The sequence below is a fragment of the Helianthus annuus genome, chromosome 17, assembly GCF_002127325.2.
Source record: "Helianthus annuus cultivar XRQ/B chromosome 17, HanXRQr2.0-SUNRISE, whole genome shotgun sequence".
In the NCBI taxonomy this organism is placed as follows: domain Eukaryota; kingdom Viridiplantae; phylum Streptophyta; class Magnoliopsida; order Asterales; family Asteraceae; genus Helianthus; species Helianthus annuus.
This window is the reverse complement of record NC_035449.2, coordinates 59,105,031-59,122,420: the sequence shown is the minus strand read 5'-3', so window position 1 is coordinate 59,122,420 and position 17,390 is coordinate 59,105,031. Positions and strand designations below refer to the sequence as shown.

Here is a 17,390-nt window from a genome sequence, read left to right as displayed (position 1 = left end):
TTCAACGACAACATCATCATCAATATCTTCAGTCGCAATCCTCAGTCTCGAGTCGTCACAACCATTCCGAGTCGCAACCACGTTTCGAGTTAGTTTCTTTTCGACTCGCAATCTCATCTCGAGTCATCACGGTTTGATCTTCATCACAGTCGCAACCGTGGTTTCGACTCATCTCGTTTCTTCGACAACGGTTCGACAACGGTTCCAACCTGCAACTATCTCCGGTCACCTCCTTCGTTCATCCACCTTCATCGTTCATCACTACCTCCGCCACCATCACCGTCCATCTTCGTCAATCTCTTCACTGTTGAACCTCTTCATTGTTGAACCTCTTCACTGTTGAACCTCTTCACCGTCCATCTTTGTCAATATCTGATTCTGAAATCTCCTCGTCGTCACCGTCATTCACTGTTGAACCTCTTCACCGTAGTCACCGTTATTCATCTCAGGCGACAACCTCTTCACCGTCGTCACTCTCATTCATCTCCGGCGAAAGTGTTGTCGGAAAGGTTGGCGGCAGCGGCTTTTAGGGTGTAAGGGGTGCTCACCTAATAGGTGAGTCCCCCATCTTACACGTAACCAATCAGATCAAGCCACGTCAACTCCCCTAATACACTCCCCTAATACCCCTTTTTGATGGCGGCACTCACCTATTAGGGGAGTTGTTTTTTTTTTTTTGTTTTTTTTTCTAAAATAATGCATGTTTATAAATTAAAAAAAGATTAATAAAAATAAAAATTAAATAAAAGACATTTCATTAAATTAAAAAAAAAAACATTCGAACTAGAAAAAAAAATACATTCAACCTAGAAAAATATAAAAACAAACTACTCCTCGTCCGAATCAACTTCAAGGTGAGGCAAATCTAAACTTCCGAGATGCTCAACGAGATCGTGTTTTAGCCTCCAATGCGTGTCTTCGTCAATGAGCTCCGTATACGCTGTATCATCGAAGACGGGTTCGACTGGAGGATCTTGAATATGAACCGGTGCTATCGCCCTTCCGTCGTCTTTTATAATCATGTTGTGTAAAATAAGGCACGTATACACGATGGACCTTATCTTTCTCACCGTTTTCGAACGCATTGGACGATTTAGTATTCCCCACTTCGACTTTAACACACCAAACGCCCGTTCCACATCTTTTCTTGCGGCCTCGTGTTGCCTCTTGAATTTTTTTTCGTTCGGGTCGTGTGGATATGGAAAAGACTTCACAAACACGGACCAGGTAGGGTAGATCCCATCAGTAAGATAATACCCGCGTTTGTATAAGTGGTTGTTCACTTGAAATGGACAATTTGGCGCCGTTCCGTTTCGTTGAGCAAGAAATAACGGAGATTGTTGCAGCACGTTGATATCGTTTTGTGAACCCGCTGGCCCACAAAAAGCATGCCAAATCCACAAATCTTGAGACGCTACCGCTTCTAACATAACCGTCGGGTATTGATGATCGCCTCTCATGTATTGTCCACGCAATTCTGTGGGGCACATTCTCCAGACGAAGTGTGTACAATCCAGACTCCCTAACATACCAGGTAGGTGATGCCTATCCTCATGAGCCTGATACAATAGCGCGATGTCGTGGCTCGTTGGTCTACGTAGGAATTCACCGCCATACCTTTTAAAAATAAAAATTAAATAAAAGACATTTCATTAAATTAAAAAAAAAAACATTCGAACTAGAAAAAAAAATACATTCACCGCCATACCTTTTACATACCGTCTCGCAGAAATATTCAAGGCACTCACGAGAGGTCCTTTCAGACATATTTAAATACTCGTCCCCCTCGTCTGGTGGGTTACCGGTTGCAAGTTGTTTAATTGCCGAAGTAACCTTTTGCAACGGTGTAAAGCTTTTCTTCATTCTCCCGTCTAAGCCTTCTTGAAACCACTCGTCATACGCTTCCACGTCACTAACAATTTTTAGGAACAAAGACTTGGACATACGAAACCTGTGACGAAAAGTATCTTCACTAAATTTTGGATTTTCATCAAAATAATCGGCCATGAGTGTCTCGTGGCCCCCCACACGATCTCGACGGACATAATTTTTTTTACTAGACGATGCCGTGTCTAGTAGCTCCGCTTGTTGGATGAGATTTTGGAAGAAAACTAAGCTACTATCGCTTGACGACGCATCTCCATCGTCGGGAAAGTCGGGTAGGGTAGAAAGAAACGGGAACTTGGAATCCATTTTGTGTTTGAAAGATATAAATTTGAGAATTTTGGTGTGGGTTTGTTGTGAATGTGGTAAAAAAATGAATTAAGATTGGTTAGTATATATATTGTTTTAAAAAAAATTGATTTTTTTTTTAAAAATCCGACCGTTGGTAAACGGTCAATTCTCGTTCAGCGTGCAAATTCATTCGGCAAGCCCACACCCAAAAGCCACCCCGATTCGGGACCCCGCGGGGATGGCGGCGGTGTTCCCGATCGGGGAAAGGCTTCACCGATGACTTCTCCGATTGCGCCCCGTACACCCTTAGATATTAGGGTTACTGGGTTTTAGACATTGTTTAGGTTTTAATTTTTAATAATAATAATAATAATTAATCAATCATTATCTCATCATGGCTCAATCATTATTAGTTATAATAATAATAATAAGTTTTCTTTTACTTAAAAAAAATAAAAAAAAAATAAATAAATAAATAAAAATAAAAAAATATAATAAAATAATAAAAAATTATTAATAGGAAAAGGTGTGTTTGTTTGGTTTGTGAGTAAGTTTTGACAGAGTTTTGAGGTGCAGGTCAGAAAGCGGGTTCGATTGCGTGCAAAGTGTTTGAGTTAGCGAGTATACGGGTTCTCGTTTGGTTTTTGTTTTGAGGAGAAGAACAAAAGTATCAGCCACCCATTGAAATTATGGCTTTTGTGTCTCACAAACCGGCGGCTCAAGAAATTACTCGTGAAGAGATACTTTCTGTCTTTTGCACTCCTGAGTGCCGTGAAAGGGTTGAGGCATTTAAAATACACAATGCTGAGCTAATCGAAGAATATAATGACATGAGAAGGAAAAATTTCACTTTAACAAAAAACGAAAAACTTTTCAAAGAGAAAATCGAAGCTCAGCGTAAGGACATCATTCAACTCAAGGATGATGTTAGTGTAGCCACAGCCCAACTTATTATGGTTAAAGAAAAATTATGTGAAGTGACTAAAGAACTGGAGGATGTCAGGGATAAATATCAGATAAATGAGCTAAATATTAAAAAGTTTGATTCCTCTAGCAAATTAGTAAAAAATCTGTGTGATCAACAGCTAGCATACCATAAAAGGAAAGGGTTGGGATTGGGTTATAATCAGGCTCCTCCTCCGTATAATGACAATTATACTTACTTGCCTATGACTGAGGAGGAGATGATGAATGAAAGCAAAATGACTTATGGTCCCAAAAACAATAAGTCATCTGTTAATGTCAGACCTGTCGAAAAACAGGTGGTTCAACCAGTCTGTTTTGAGTCCAAGGGTACTTTTGATCCTAACGTTTCTTCATCATGTGCAGATGAAGTACCTGAAGTACCTGGAGTTATGTGGGGAGATATATTTGGGAATGAACCAGATTCAACTTCAGATTCTTCTAAAAACTCAATAAATGAAACAGTTTCTGAATCTGTTTTTGGACCAAACTTTTTTACGTCGTTATTTGGTTCTTTTTCAATTGATAATAATTGTGATGTTTCCTGTTCAACAGCAACTGAAGCTGAACAAACAAATGAAAGTGAGAGTGAAGATCAACAATGTTCTGATTATTCTTCTGAAACTGTTTCTGTAAATGTCCCTGATGATGTATCCCGTGGGACCACTGAAACACACTCTCAAACGGACCAGGAGTCTTCTTTCAAAAACAAAGCTGCCAGTGAACCATTCTCGAACAAAAATGGTTCATGTACTGATAACTCGTCAAATGATTCTGCTAAAGTTTCTGGTATTTCTTCCGACAAACCAGAACTCTCCGATTCTGTCAAAGCTGATGACATGAAGGATGAAGAGAAGACAGACGTGAAAATGGCTCCAAATGCGCAAGCTGAACAATCTGAACCTTCTGTTAGTGGTGAAAAGGTTCAGATCAAGCAACAAGATCCGAAGCGAGCTAGTAAAGGACGCGGAAAGAAGAAGCCTAAACATCAAAGACAAGCAGGCTCTCCACAGTCCTCAACGGGCAGCAATAGTCCTCAAAAGGCCCGTGTTGTGAAAAATGCCTTTGTTAAGCCAGTCAGTAATGGAAAATGTGATAAATATGCATTTGACTGTGCTAACAAAGCTTTCGGAAAGACTGGTGAGATTTCTGAACAAGACTTGCAGTCTAAGCAAAGCAAGAAGATTCAAAAGAAATCTCCACCACAGAAGGCCCCGGCAAACGACAAGTATAGGCATCCTAATTCATCTTCGTCTGCTGGAAATGTGCAACAAAAACAAGCACAGAAAGGACCGGTTCATCCTTCAGGGCCTGCAAGAGCTACACAAGCTGATCAGAATGCCTTCTACGTGAAGAGACAAACATGCTTCAATTGCGGCATTGCTGGTCACATTGCTCGGAACTGCACAAATCATCCCTACGTACCTTATTATATGCAAAATCAGAGGGTTACACCGAAGGGTAACTACCATTCCAAGCCGATGAAGGTATCATCACCTAAGGCAATGAAGAATGTGAATCCCAAGGTTAAACCTTCTGATGGGGATTGGAACGCTGCTAAAAACAAACGCAAAGCTGTTCAGGAACAAAAATCGGTTTTCAAAACTCACAAACCTGAACCAGTCAAAGTTGCTCAACCGAAGGCAACAAACACGTTTGTTAAACCGAAACATATTTGGAAACCCAAATCTAAAGCAGCAACGTCTCCAATCCTTGAAACGAAAGGGGACTTATGTTTGAAGGAAGTGTCTTACTTTGATGCTTCAGGAAATCCCAGGACCACGATGGCCTGGGTACCCATGTCTTACTAATATCCTTACTTTTCAGAAACAACCAAGGAGGAGCTGTTGACAATCTCTGGAATGTTGATAGCGGTTGTTCCAGAGATAAAACGGGTAACATTTCACTGTTGCAAAAAGTTCAAATTTTTTTTACAGATGATATGTTTCCTTTGGAGGAGATAAAAGAAGTAAGAAATGATCAGCAAAAGGTACCGTTTAAATTCAGTACTTTAATTTGAATTTGATTAGTCTTCAATCTGATGACAGAACGGTTAAGCAAAAAGATTTTTCTCTCTTTTTCTTAGTTTATAACCTTGTATATAAAGTGTCCTTTCTCTTGTAAAGGGTAAATTTGCGCAAAAATCCAAGATTTATGCACAAATTTAGGGGGAGAGAGAGACATATATAGAGTTTAGGGGGAGAAAATGAGAAAAATACAAAAACATTAAAAAAATGAAAAAGCCAAAAAGAAAAGTTGCATGATATGGGAAGTGAAATAAATGTTTGTGTTAAAGGGTTTTGACTAACACATGTAAGGTGCCATAGCTGAAAAGACTAGGATCTACTGCGATATGTTGATAGGCTTGACGCTCAACATGATAAAAGATACTAAGTGATATAAACATAACAAACTATGTATCATGTGGGTAACATACCAACGGCGTATGATTCTATGGTCTTAAATCTTGCGTTGATAGATAGCCAACATCTGAGGTTTCGGGTCTTTATATTGTTGAATCATTCGGGGATATCTTGGGTACATGACCCCAGGAAAGAAAGTCACTTGGAATTAGCTCATATCTATTTGAATGTTTGTATGTTGTCCCGATACACACAATTTTGATCTGATTCTGAAATCTTCTCTGAAAAAGTCGTGTACCTCCTCTGCTGCATCCAGATACATGCTGACCTGGAGGTGCTAGGCAACGACAGCTTCTGCTGCATCCAGATACATGCTGACCTAGCTGTACGTTGTCGCGCTGTAGATCTAAACACCCGAAAGAGGCCCTCTAGTGCCCAAAAGAAACCCCAATAAACCTATATCAAATTGAGAAAATCTCATTTGATCTGTATATTATATCATCTCTGCAAAAGATCTATTCTGTTCTTTTCTCAACCTACTCCCAGTTAAGATTTCAGAAATCTGAATTGGACTTGTGAAATATGTGGTAGGGAAGATACTTGCATGATAGAGTGTGCTGTTTATATTTCCGGGATTTGATTAGTATTTATTTGGGTGTTCATTGTTAAGAAATTAAAACATGATAAAACAGATTATATGCAGACTGCACAGTCAGGATATCTTAAAGGATGACATCAGTATACTCACCTGCTACGATGAATCGTTGTGCTTACCTTGATCGTGGGGGTATGCCTTGGAATGGGACACACGGGTATAATAGTATAATATTACCTTAAGCATATCACGAAGTTGAAAAATTGAAAGTTGAGCATTAAAGTTTAAGTGGACAAACATATTGGCAATCGCATAGACCAGTTTGATTAGGCTCGTACTGAAAAGTGTTCCTTAGTCTGCCTGAGAACGAATTTTGATCCCATTTGCAATTGTAATTGTATATTATGGTAGTTGTTATATTTTGAGTTTTTATTTGTTTTAGTTCTTAAAAATTAAAAATTAAAAAAAATAGAAAAATCCAAAAAATCCAAAAATAGTGTGTTTATTTGTTTCTCTTAAAATTAAAAATGTAACCGTTCTTGAAGATTTGACTGATCATCAAAAGTTAAAAGAATTTAAATTGTGAAATTTCATGTACCTAGTGTTCATGTGGTACTCTCCCTGTTGCATAAGAAATGTTTGCTTATGAGTTTGTGAGCATGTGCAGAACTTGATTTCAATCAAGAACAGGGGTTGATGAAGAATGAGATGCTGTTAGTTGCTGAAGAAGTCTGAAGCAGCACAACAACAAGATGTACCTGAGTCAGAAGAACCGGATACGAGACGCCGTCTGACAGTGAAAGTACATTTGAAGAAGTACCGTGAACCTGCTTGAAAGACAAAGACTGAAGAAGAAAAGAGCTGCTGAGAATCCTCCTTTCACATTCTTTTTGACAAAGATATTTTCAAGCAAATGCTGATCGTGATCCTGATATGAGGCTAACCACAAAAGCTGAAGAAAGAGACCCAGTGCTGAGAGTTCAGAAGTCAAGAACTTCCACAACATCTACAGCTTAGAGACAACCATAGATTTCGTTGAAGACGTTGCTGAATTCAAGTTATGAAGACAATTTGATGGCATCAGTCTAGGGGGAGATTGTTAGGCCCTAAAGTGTGAGACTGACGCATCAAATTAATCCAACGGGCTATGGTTACGAACTGGGTCGTACCGGGTTAGTTAGTATTAGGTTTTGGACCTTTACAGGTCACTTGGGCCAAGCTTTAGGCCATGTGGGCCAAGTAGGCCCAAGGGGAGCCCATGTAGGGACTTGGGCTTAAGTTAGTATATAAACAAGTTTCTAACTTGTTTTAGGGTTGGAACTTCATAGTTACAAAATTCCTAGGGAGAGAGCTAGAGGATTCGAGTTGGTGGTGATCATTTGTACTAGACGGTTTTGCTTATTCAAGTAATAGAATCGTGTGCAAGTGGTTTAAAGGTGATTCGGTTTGTTCTTCGTTTCCATATTTTCAGTTCGTTTTTCATATTTTTCGATTTGTTCTTCGTTTCCATATTTTCAGTTCGTTTTTCATATTTTTCGATTTGTTCTTGAATCACCAATTGATTGGATTCCGCACAATTAATTGGTTGTTTGATATCATTGAAAGATCCGGTTTTACGGGACTTACATCTGGGCATATGTCTTGACTGCGGTCATGACATCTTCCCATTTTTTAGGCAAGCCTTCTTTGCCAGAGATGGTCATAACCATCTGCCTATCTTTTACGGCCCTGATGAAATGGTTCTGTGCCATTTGATCTGCCACGTCGCCTATTTCCAGGCACTCCTTATTGTATCGGACAACGAATGCTTCTAGGGATTCGTTGTCTCTGCGCCAGATATTCATGACGTCCAACGAGTCACGCGTGTGATGTCATTGTTGGCTGAAATGAGCGAGAAACTTGGCATGAAAGTCCTCGAATGAGTCCAGTGATGCCACTGGTAAAGAATCGAACCAAGCCCTGGCCAGACCCGTAAGGGTCTGGGGGAAAAAATTGCACCAAGTGGGTTCGTCCCACTGGCCATTGCACCCTGCGCCTATGAAAATGTTCATGTGGTCATCCGGGTCGGATGAACCACTATATTTCCCAACGTTGAATGGGAATTTTGTTGTGGTGACATGGGCGTGGGTTATTCGCGGGGCGAATTTGGAGTTTTCGGCCGCAACTTTCGGCCTATAGGGCTGGTTCTCAGGGCGTTTTGCAGCCCTGAGGTATGTACTGCGTGGGTGAGTGGGAGGAACATAGTTGCGTCCTCCCGGTCTGCTGCAGGTGTCATGTGAATCCCCACAATATGTACGGTCGTCCGGGTCGGTACGACCATACCCTTCGGTGTATGGTTGTGGGCCCAACCGGCTCTGAATTCCAGAGCCATGTCGGGATATAGACCGTCGTCTGTCCTCAACATAAGGACCTAGGCGGGTATGCACTGGTCCCCTGGTGTGGGACTCGTATGCGGAATCATCCTCGTTGATTGTGTGGATCGAACAGTAAGATGATCCGCGGTCCTCACGTCTGCTTCTCGAAGCTGGACGTGAACGTGCCCTGCCTTCGTATTGTAAAATACGATCGGCAGGGGTGTGCGGTGCTGGGGTTGGCCCAGCTTGTATGTGCGCTTCCGCACAAGCGCGGTTGTATGTTGCGGCCAGCAGGGTGGCCTGTTGGTCATACCATATGTGGGGGTCCATGTTCGGGGGGATCACAGATGCGTACTATGATAAGTCGTGCCCGAACGTTAGGGATGGACCCCTTTGCGTTGATGTGCCGATATGGCCCGGATTCGGTTCCGGTGGGGTACTCCCCACATTTCCTGTGTTGGTGGGGAGTGGATTATCCCCTGTAGTATTGTTTTGGTGATCAGTCATGATTTTGAGAGAGGACAAAGGATGATCGAAAAAGTGCTAAGAGTAGCGGTGGGCGCCAATGATGAAACAATGGTTAACCGGGTAGGGTTAACTCACTGGTCTCGTCAAGAAGGGTTAATCCCTTCCTCCCGAGGATCGCGGGCTGGATCACCGGTGGGTTGATCTCCTGCACAAGGAAACAAGCCGTGACTCGTAACAAGGAGGATGGGGTGGGGGGTGCTCCTTGTTACCACTCTCCGGCGTGAGAATCAGTAGTTTGCTTGGGAAGCAAAGTAAGATAGTAGTAGTAGTGAGAGAGTTGTGAAGAGATACCTCAAACCTGGTTTGGGGTTGGCATTTATAGCCGAGGAGTGAAGGAGGAGGTGGATGGATAGACTGACGGCATGCTGCACCTTTGCAGGTGTGTCAGACATGTCAGCCGTTGAGACGACGCCACGTCAGTCTGTCGCTTCCGTAGATCTGACAGGTGACTGCCATTGGTTCCACTTGCACTGTGGTGTCAGTCCCACTTGTTGAGCGTATAGGATGCGGTGCTAGCCGCATCGCTGTCTGCGGTAACATCTGATGTTATCGCGTCTCTTGCTAGTGATCAAGAAATACGCGAGATGCGGTGCTGGCCGCATCGTCGCCTGTGGTGACTGTTGCTGTTCTCCAGCTTCCTTGTATTGATAGAAGTGTTCACTGGACGCGGTGCGAGGCCGCATCGCTGTGAATACTTCCGTTTTCATACACCAGATGTGATGCTATGTCGCATCACTCTACCGTTCTCATGTTCCATGTAAGTCCTCCTTCGTTACTAGGTAGATTGGATTCACCCCTTGTGTCAATGCGTTCTCGCATGGGCACAAGTAGGTTGTTAACTGGTGGGGGTTTTGATAAGGGTAATGGTCACTCGCGGTCGATGCTGACGCGAGATCTGGGACCATACCCCTTCAGGGTAGCACGGGCTACCTATCAACCCCGTCTCCGTACTGTTTTTGTAGTGTAAAAAAAATTTCGGTTTTGTACAAAGGATACCTCTAATCCCAAAAAAATAAAACAATAATTGGGACGCCCCTGAATTTTTAGGCTACCTCCACCGCTGCTTGTAAGAGTTTGTATAATCTATACTATATAATAAAAGAAACCATATTAGGGACACTTGTCATGATATTAGGCCTTCTCTTATAGATAATTATTATTTTAATTTAATCTCTTTTAATTAATAATTAATTATAGATAATCATCCTATTAAATATTATTTAGTTTAATATCTTATGGATAATTACTATTAATTTAATTTCTTCTAATGAATTATAGATAACTCTCCTCCTAAATATTATTTTTTTAATCTCTTCTACTTAACTATAGATAATTATTATTTATTTTAAATTTAATGCATACTTCTCATTTATAATATTAACTAGGTTAGAACCCTCTGTATTACACGGGTTTAATAAAATAAATATACTTAGTAACTACATACGGTTTTGTAATAAGATATTATTAATTTTTTTAATTAAAATTTTAAATTTGAATCCGAAAGTAATATATTAGTAAACTTAATACATAAATCGAAAGTTAATAACAAACCCTACCGTGAAATGAAACCGATGACCATTTTGATCGGTTTCACGGTTTTAAATCGAATTGTGAACATCCTTAGTAATAACTAATAAGGTTAATTTGTGTTTTTTTTATAATAAGTTATTAAAATAACTTTTGAAAATAATGTAAAACCACAAAGTTTGAAATATATATATTTTTTTTGTTTGATGAAGATATAACTTAATTAGTTTTATTATATATCTAGAGTTTGAACCTGGGTTATAAACCTGGTTAAATCAGTATTTAGAGATAACAAGTATACTTTATATACTTTAATATTTCATTTCTTAACTATTTCTTTTATTTTCTCTTCTTATTACTAACTATTTAATATTTTACTGATTCAACTACGTGTCCCCATAGGTATATAATCTGAAAGAGAGTGAAATAAGAGGAGAAATAAATATTCGACTGACTAAATTATTTTATTATTTAATATATAAAATTTATTTATTCAACCCGTGTAATACATGGGGTATAACCTAGTTATAAATATATGAACTTTGTAAAACTTAAAAAAACGAACTATGAATTTTTCACAATATAACTATTAATTTTTAAATAAGATTTTCAGTTATGTTTAGCCTGTTTACAACTTGATCATAATATGTCAACCTTTTTGACTCATTTAGATAAATAGGTTAAATGGATTGTGTTCAAGTAACACAATTTCAAAGGTGCACAGGTTTAGGTTGTTGTCTTTGACACAAATAAATATACGGGTCATGTTTTGGTTGAACGATCCATCCGCTAACCGGTAACCCATCAACCTGCCAACAGACAGAGAGACGGTTACAATTACAATCTTTAACTTATTGTAAAGTTTTACTATTTGATATTTTTATTGTTATCCTAAAATTAAAATTTTTGTCTCACTTATATAGGATTTAGGGCATGTTTGGCTAAGCTTTTCAAAAGAACTTATTGGGTTATTGACTTATCAAAAAGCCAATAAGTTGTTTTTGTGTTTGGCTAAGCCAAAAGTCCTTTTAGAAATGACTTTTTGCAAAGAAGAAAAAAGAGGTTTCAAGAAGTCACAATATTGTGACTTCTTGGCCAGCTTTTAACTTTTCAAACTAAAAATTACCAATATACCCCTTTTTACCCCCTTATATCTAAAGAATACCCATTTTAGTCATTTTACATCAATAAGCTAATCCAAACACTTTTTTTAAAAACTCTTTTTCAAAAAGTTCTTTTCCTAAAATCCTTTTCCAAAAGTCTTTCTAACTATAATAAGCTTAGCCAAACATTCCCTTAATTATATGGGAAGGTAAGGATGTTTGTGGGATTGAGTTAGTTGTTTGGTTGAGTTAAGAAACACTTGTGTGACAGAAACCTTAAAAGAATCTACTCGTGCAACTGTTCCTGTAATACCGTTGTAAATGAAACATTCGACAATCGAATTAGCAACTCGAATAAGCAGAGCCCTGATCACTGCTTCCAATCATTCAATTCCACCTCGAACATGGACTCCAGTGCTCGAACAAACCCTTCACGGGATCGGTTGCCGGAACTCGCTCAACTCAGCACTCGTTTCCCGAGTCATCGACCCCTTCCTCATCCATCACCACTCACTCGCACTCGGTTTCTTCGACTGGGCCTCTCAGCAACCAGGTTTCACTCACACTTCACTCTCCTATCAATCCATACTCAAATCCCTCTCAATTTCCCGCCAACTTACCGCCATTGATAGACTCATGAAGCAAATCAAGAGTTTAAAAATTCAACTTAATGGTTCGGTTTACCGTTCGGTTATTGCTTCATATATAGCTGGTCAAAAGCCGCTGCACGCTTTTTCGGTGTATATGGATGTTATTGCATTACATAAATCGTTGGTTTATGACATTGGTGATGATACCCATAATTCTTTATTGGGGTGTTTGTCTTCTGCTGGGAATTTGGGTCATGCACACCAAGTGTTTGATGAAATGCTCAGCCGAGGTGTTCGGTTAAGTACGCTTGGGTTCGGTGTGTTTTTATGGAGGTATTGTGGGACTGTTGAGTTGGATAACACTTTAAAGTTGGTTGATGATGTTAAGAGGCAGGATCGGGGTGTGAACGGGTCGATAGTTGCGCTTTTGGTTGTTCATGGGTTGTGTTCGGCGAGCAGGGTGCATGAGGCTATGTATGTATTGGATGTGTTGAGGAGAATGGATTGTAAACCTGATTTTATGGCGTATAGAGTTGTTGCGGAAGCGCTACGAGCAAATGGAGACGTGGCTAATGTGGAGCAAGTGTTGAAGATGAAGAGAAAGCTTGGAGTTGCACCGCGATCGAGTGATTATAGAGACTTCATATTTCAGTTGATTTCGGAGAGACTTATTTGTGAAGCTAAAGATTTGGGTGAAGTTATCGTTACAGGAAATTTCCCAATAGAGGACGATGTTCTCAACGCACTAATAGGATCGGTTTCTTCAGAGGACCCTTGTTCCGCGTTAATGTTCTTTAAATTCTTGATAGCAAAAGAAAGATTTCCCACTCTTCTTACATTCAGCAATTTGGGTAGAAATTTGTGTAAACATGGACGTTACGATGAACTGATAGAAGTTTCGAACATCTTATCTGCAAAAGAGTATTTCGTAGACATCGAGAGATACAACGTGATGGTTTCGTTCTTTTGCAAGGCGGGTAAAGTGAGAGAAGCTTATCAACTTCTTCAAGAAATGAAGAAAAAAGGGTTGGGTCCGGATATTTCGTCTTACAATTACGTTATGGAAGCTTGTTGTAAAGAAGATATGATACGTCCTGCAAAACGGTTGTGGGATGAAATGTTTGCAAATGGGTGTGAACCCAATTTGATGACTTACAACATTTTAATCACAAAATTTTTAGACGTAGGTCAAGTGAAAGAAGCGCATACGCTATTGTGTCACATGTTGGAAAGAGGTCTGCGACCCGATGCAACGACGTATGATTTGTTAATTAAAGGTTTCTGCCAAGAAGATCAACTGGAAACTGCTATTGAAGTTTTTAAAAAGGCTTTTGAACAAGATTTAGAGATTGCAAAGACTATATTGGAAAAGTTCATCCTTTATCTTTGTAAAAAAGGTATATTTTGACTTCGTGTGCTTATAGTTATATCGCAGTAACAAAACCCCCTTGTGTAAAGGATGGTGAAGATCCGAACTATAGGTGTTAAAATGGGCGGGTTGAGTAAAGCTGTAATGGGCTCGAGTCAAAACTGTTAATTTTGTATGGTCGTGCCAAGGTCGACCTGAAACACTTTTTTCTCAAAACGTTTTAATGTGTCGAATATGATTACGAATATTTGATATTTTAATAAAAGTTTAAACTTATTAATATCAGGGACTTTCGATTTATTTGACCGGTTTACTTTTAACTAACCGATTTAATTAATTTTACCTTTGATCTAAACTAATTATTTGGTTGCAGGTCAATTTGTTGCTGCTTCAGACCTGGTTCATGATTACACATCTACGATCGGAAAGTCAAAGTCAAACATGATCTTGCTAAATGAGGTTCGTGCAGAGCTTTTGTTATCACTTTCATCTTCATCAAAGCCACAGATGATTTTAGAAATGATTCAAGTGATTGATAATCATGTAGTCTCTAAAAACTCTTCCCAAAGATGAACTAATTACAAGGCCTCAAGTTTTTTTATTTTTATTTATTGTAGTGTAAAGGAAAAATAAAATGAGTAAATTATTTTATCTATGCTTCTTTGTAAAATGGCATTACATGTCAAAACTATCATTTATGTGGGTATAGGTCGAAATGATTGTTCGTAAACTTCTTTTTGTCTGGTTTTAATAATTTCATGATTCATGGACCCCAGAGTAATAAGAACATGTACCTGTCAGCGAATTCTTACGGTTAGTTATATTTTTATTGTGGATTGGAAACATGTAAACAAGTTTAAGAAAACAAAGTTATTGACACACGAAATAAAATAGATATAATGGTTTAAGTGAATGTTAACTAATCTATTTTGGAGTGAGGGAGTCGTTCAATCACTTTAGGGGGTTTGAGTTATTCTCTAGCCACTGGCAATGGTAAAACACATGGAGAGTGGTAAACAATTTAAAAAAAAATTGTGATTGGTTGAAAAAGGGTGGGGCCCACTATTAACCCCCTCTCTCTCCTCTACCCCTTCTCTTCCCGCATCGGTGAGTAGTCACCGCCCTCACACTCACCGCTCACCGAAATCGTCGCCGGCATCCATTCACCGATCGGTGAATGTGACTCCCCGAAACGATACCCACCACCCTAAGGGAACCGGTAAAAACCTTTTATTTTTTTTTGCATAAACAGGTTAAAAACCGACCCTAACGGGTTGACCAGTTATTGTTTTGAGTAAAAAAACGGTTAGTAACCGAAACCCGTTATAAAAAAAAACTGATTTTTGATTTTGATAAAAAAAAACGGTTCAGTTAAAAACCGAACCGGTTATTGAAAAAAAAACCGATTTGTACACCTCTGAGAGACGTACTATCATATGGTACATTATATGAATAAAAGAATATGATATAATGAAGTCTAATGCCATAAAACACAAAAAGCTGGGCAGTACCATTGGAACTAGGGCTGCAAACGAACCGAACGAACACGAACAAGACTTTGTTCGTGTTCGTTTGTTAAGAAAAATATATGTGTTCGCGAACCGTTCAAGAACACTTATCGAACGAGATTTTATGTTCGTGTTCGTTTGTTAAGGAAATGAACTTGTTCGTGTTTGTTTGTTAATTTTAGGCAACGAACAAAAACGAATGTTGACAAACACAACTGAGCACAAATTAATGTTCATGAACACAAATGAAAACAAACGAACACAAACAATCGTTTCATGAACAGAATATATAATACACTGACACTTATTAGATATTTAATTTGTCGGAATCTTGAAGTATTTAAATAGATATAAAAAAACTAAAAACACTAATGAACTATCGAACACAAACGGACACGTTACCGAACGTTCACGAACATAAACGAACGAACACGACCTCTGTTCATGTTTGTTCATTTAACGAAACGAACGAAATTTCTTGTTCGTGTTCGTTTGTTTAATAAACGAACGAACACAAATGAACTTCCCGTTAAACGGTTCACGAACTGTTCGTCGAACATTTGGTTTATTTGCAGCCCTAATTGGAACACATGACTTGGCAGTTGGCTGGTTATTAGATGCAAGAAAACCCTTGTTTGATTGGTGGACAATGGCATGCTCATAAAAAAATCAACATCAAAGTTTGGTTCAAAAACATCCTAAATTCAACATTCTGTTCGATCACACAAATAAAACCATGTTTCTTAAGCTACTTTATTAGGGATGTTAATTTTAATGATATGTCTTTGGGGGTAATCGGGTATTGGTAAGTTCAATACCTGATTGTAAAATCGTGTCTCGTATCTGGTCTCATATCTATCGGGTGATCACTCGTCGGATATCGAGGAGGATACCTGTTAGTTTATTAAAAATTAGCTGTTAAGTTTGTTACTATTTTAATTTTTATATACTTTTATTACCTAAGAAAACTAGATGTATAAACTCTAAAAGTTTGTGAATTAGTAGAAAACTTTACTACCAAGGACAAAGGAAAATAAATTTACAAGAAAACGTTTATGGCATGATATAGGTAAACAGATATGTATATTTTGAGTAACACATCAAATATCACTTGATATCATACATGTTTCACACCATTGAATTTTTTAAAAACTAATCTCGTACTCAGTATTATACTTGAAATCCCGTCTTAAATGTTGCGGATTTCAAGTTTCAGATGAACCAACATCTGAAGCTAGTCCGCTACCAAGTAATATTAAAAAAACAAACAATTCAACATAATATCACACATCCACATGTCACCAATTATTTTTTTCATTTTGTAAAAAACAATTTTAAAGGTCACAAAATCATATATAAACTTTCATTCATATCAATTCCAACCAAATATATACCTAAAATTAGGGCTGCAAATGTACCGAACGAATACGAACATGACCTTGTTCGTGTTCGTTTGTTAAGAAATACATGTGTTCACGAACTGTTCATGAACACTTACCGAACGAGATATTATGTTCGTATTTGTTTGATAAGGAAATAAACTTTTTCGTGTTCGTTTGTGTTTTTTTTGTTAATTTTAGGCAAAGAAAGAAAATAAACGTTGATGAACACAAATGGGAACAAATTAATATTCGTGAACACAAATGGAAAAAAACGAACACAGACAAGAGTTTATGAGCAGAAGATATAATACATTGACACTTATTACATATTTTATTTGTCAAAATTTTAAATTATTTAAATAAAATATAAAAACTAAAAAAAATAGTGAACTATCGAAATCGTTAGCAAACGTTCACGAACATAAACGAACGAACGTGACCTCTGTTCATGTTTATTCATTTAACTAAACAAACGAAATTTCTTGTTCGTGTTCGTTTGTTTAATAAACGAACGAACACAAACGAACTTCCCGCCGAACGATTCACGAACTGTTCGCTGAACATTTGGTTCGTTTGCAGTCCTACCTAAAATCACTTGCAAGAATCAAGATGTGCCATTGCATTTAAATAGCTTTTTGTACTATTTTTATTAATTAAAATCACATCCAATTTTACCGGGTGTAAACAATTCGAACCCTAGCAAACTACTCATGATAAACTGCTAAATGCTTGAGCCGAGTCAAGTTTAGACGAGCTTGAGTCTTCATTGAAAGTCAATCAAGAAATGACATAGCTCAAGCTTTAGAAAAGAGATCATAAAACGAAACCACCACAAACTCAAGCTCTCTTAAGTAAATAGTTAAATGAGCCAAGCTCTGACATTTGTTTACACCCTACATTTTACTATATATCAGCATAAATTTGAAAAACCAT

At 38.4% G+C, this 17,390-nt stretch overlaps 1 protein-coding gene across 1 annotated transcript; it reads left to right on the top strand.

Annotated features, from left to right (window-relative positions):
• The first annotated feature begins 11,903 nt into the window (after window positions 1–11,903).
• Window positions 11,904–14,318, top strand: LOC110923463 (pentatricopeptide repeat-containing protein At5g14080). Its single transcript, XM_022167548.2, has 2 exons — window positions 11,904–13,595; window positions 13,941–14,318. The coding sequence occupies exons 1-2, from the start codon at window positions 11,930–11,932 to the stop codon at window positions 14,138–14,140; spliced, it is 1,866 nt and encodes a 621-aa protein (XP_022023240.1). The 5' UTR covers window positions 11,904–11,929; the 3' UTR covers window positions 14,141–14,318.
• The last annotated feature ends 3,072 nt before the right edge of the window (window positions 14,319–17,390 follow it).

Excerpts from the sequence above, each read along its gene's own strand:
- LOC110923463 (XM_022167548.2), top strand. The coding sequence starts at position 11,930 with ATGAAACATTCGACAATCGAATTAGCAACTCGAATAAGCAGAGCCCTG. Across the intron at positions 13,596-13,940 it reads CCTTTATCTTTGTAAAAAAG|GTCAATTTGTTGCTGCTTCA; the intron begins GTATATTTTGAC and ends ATTTGGTTGCAG.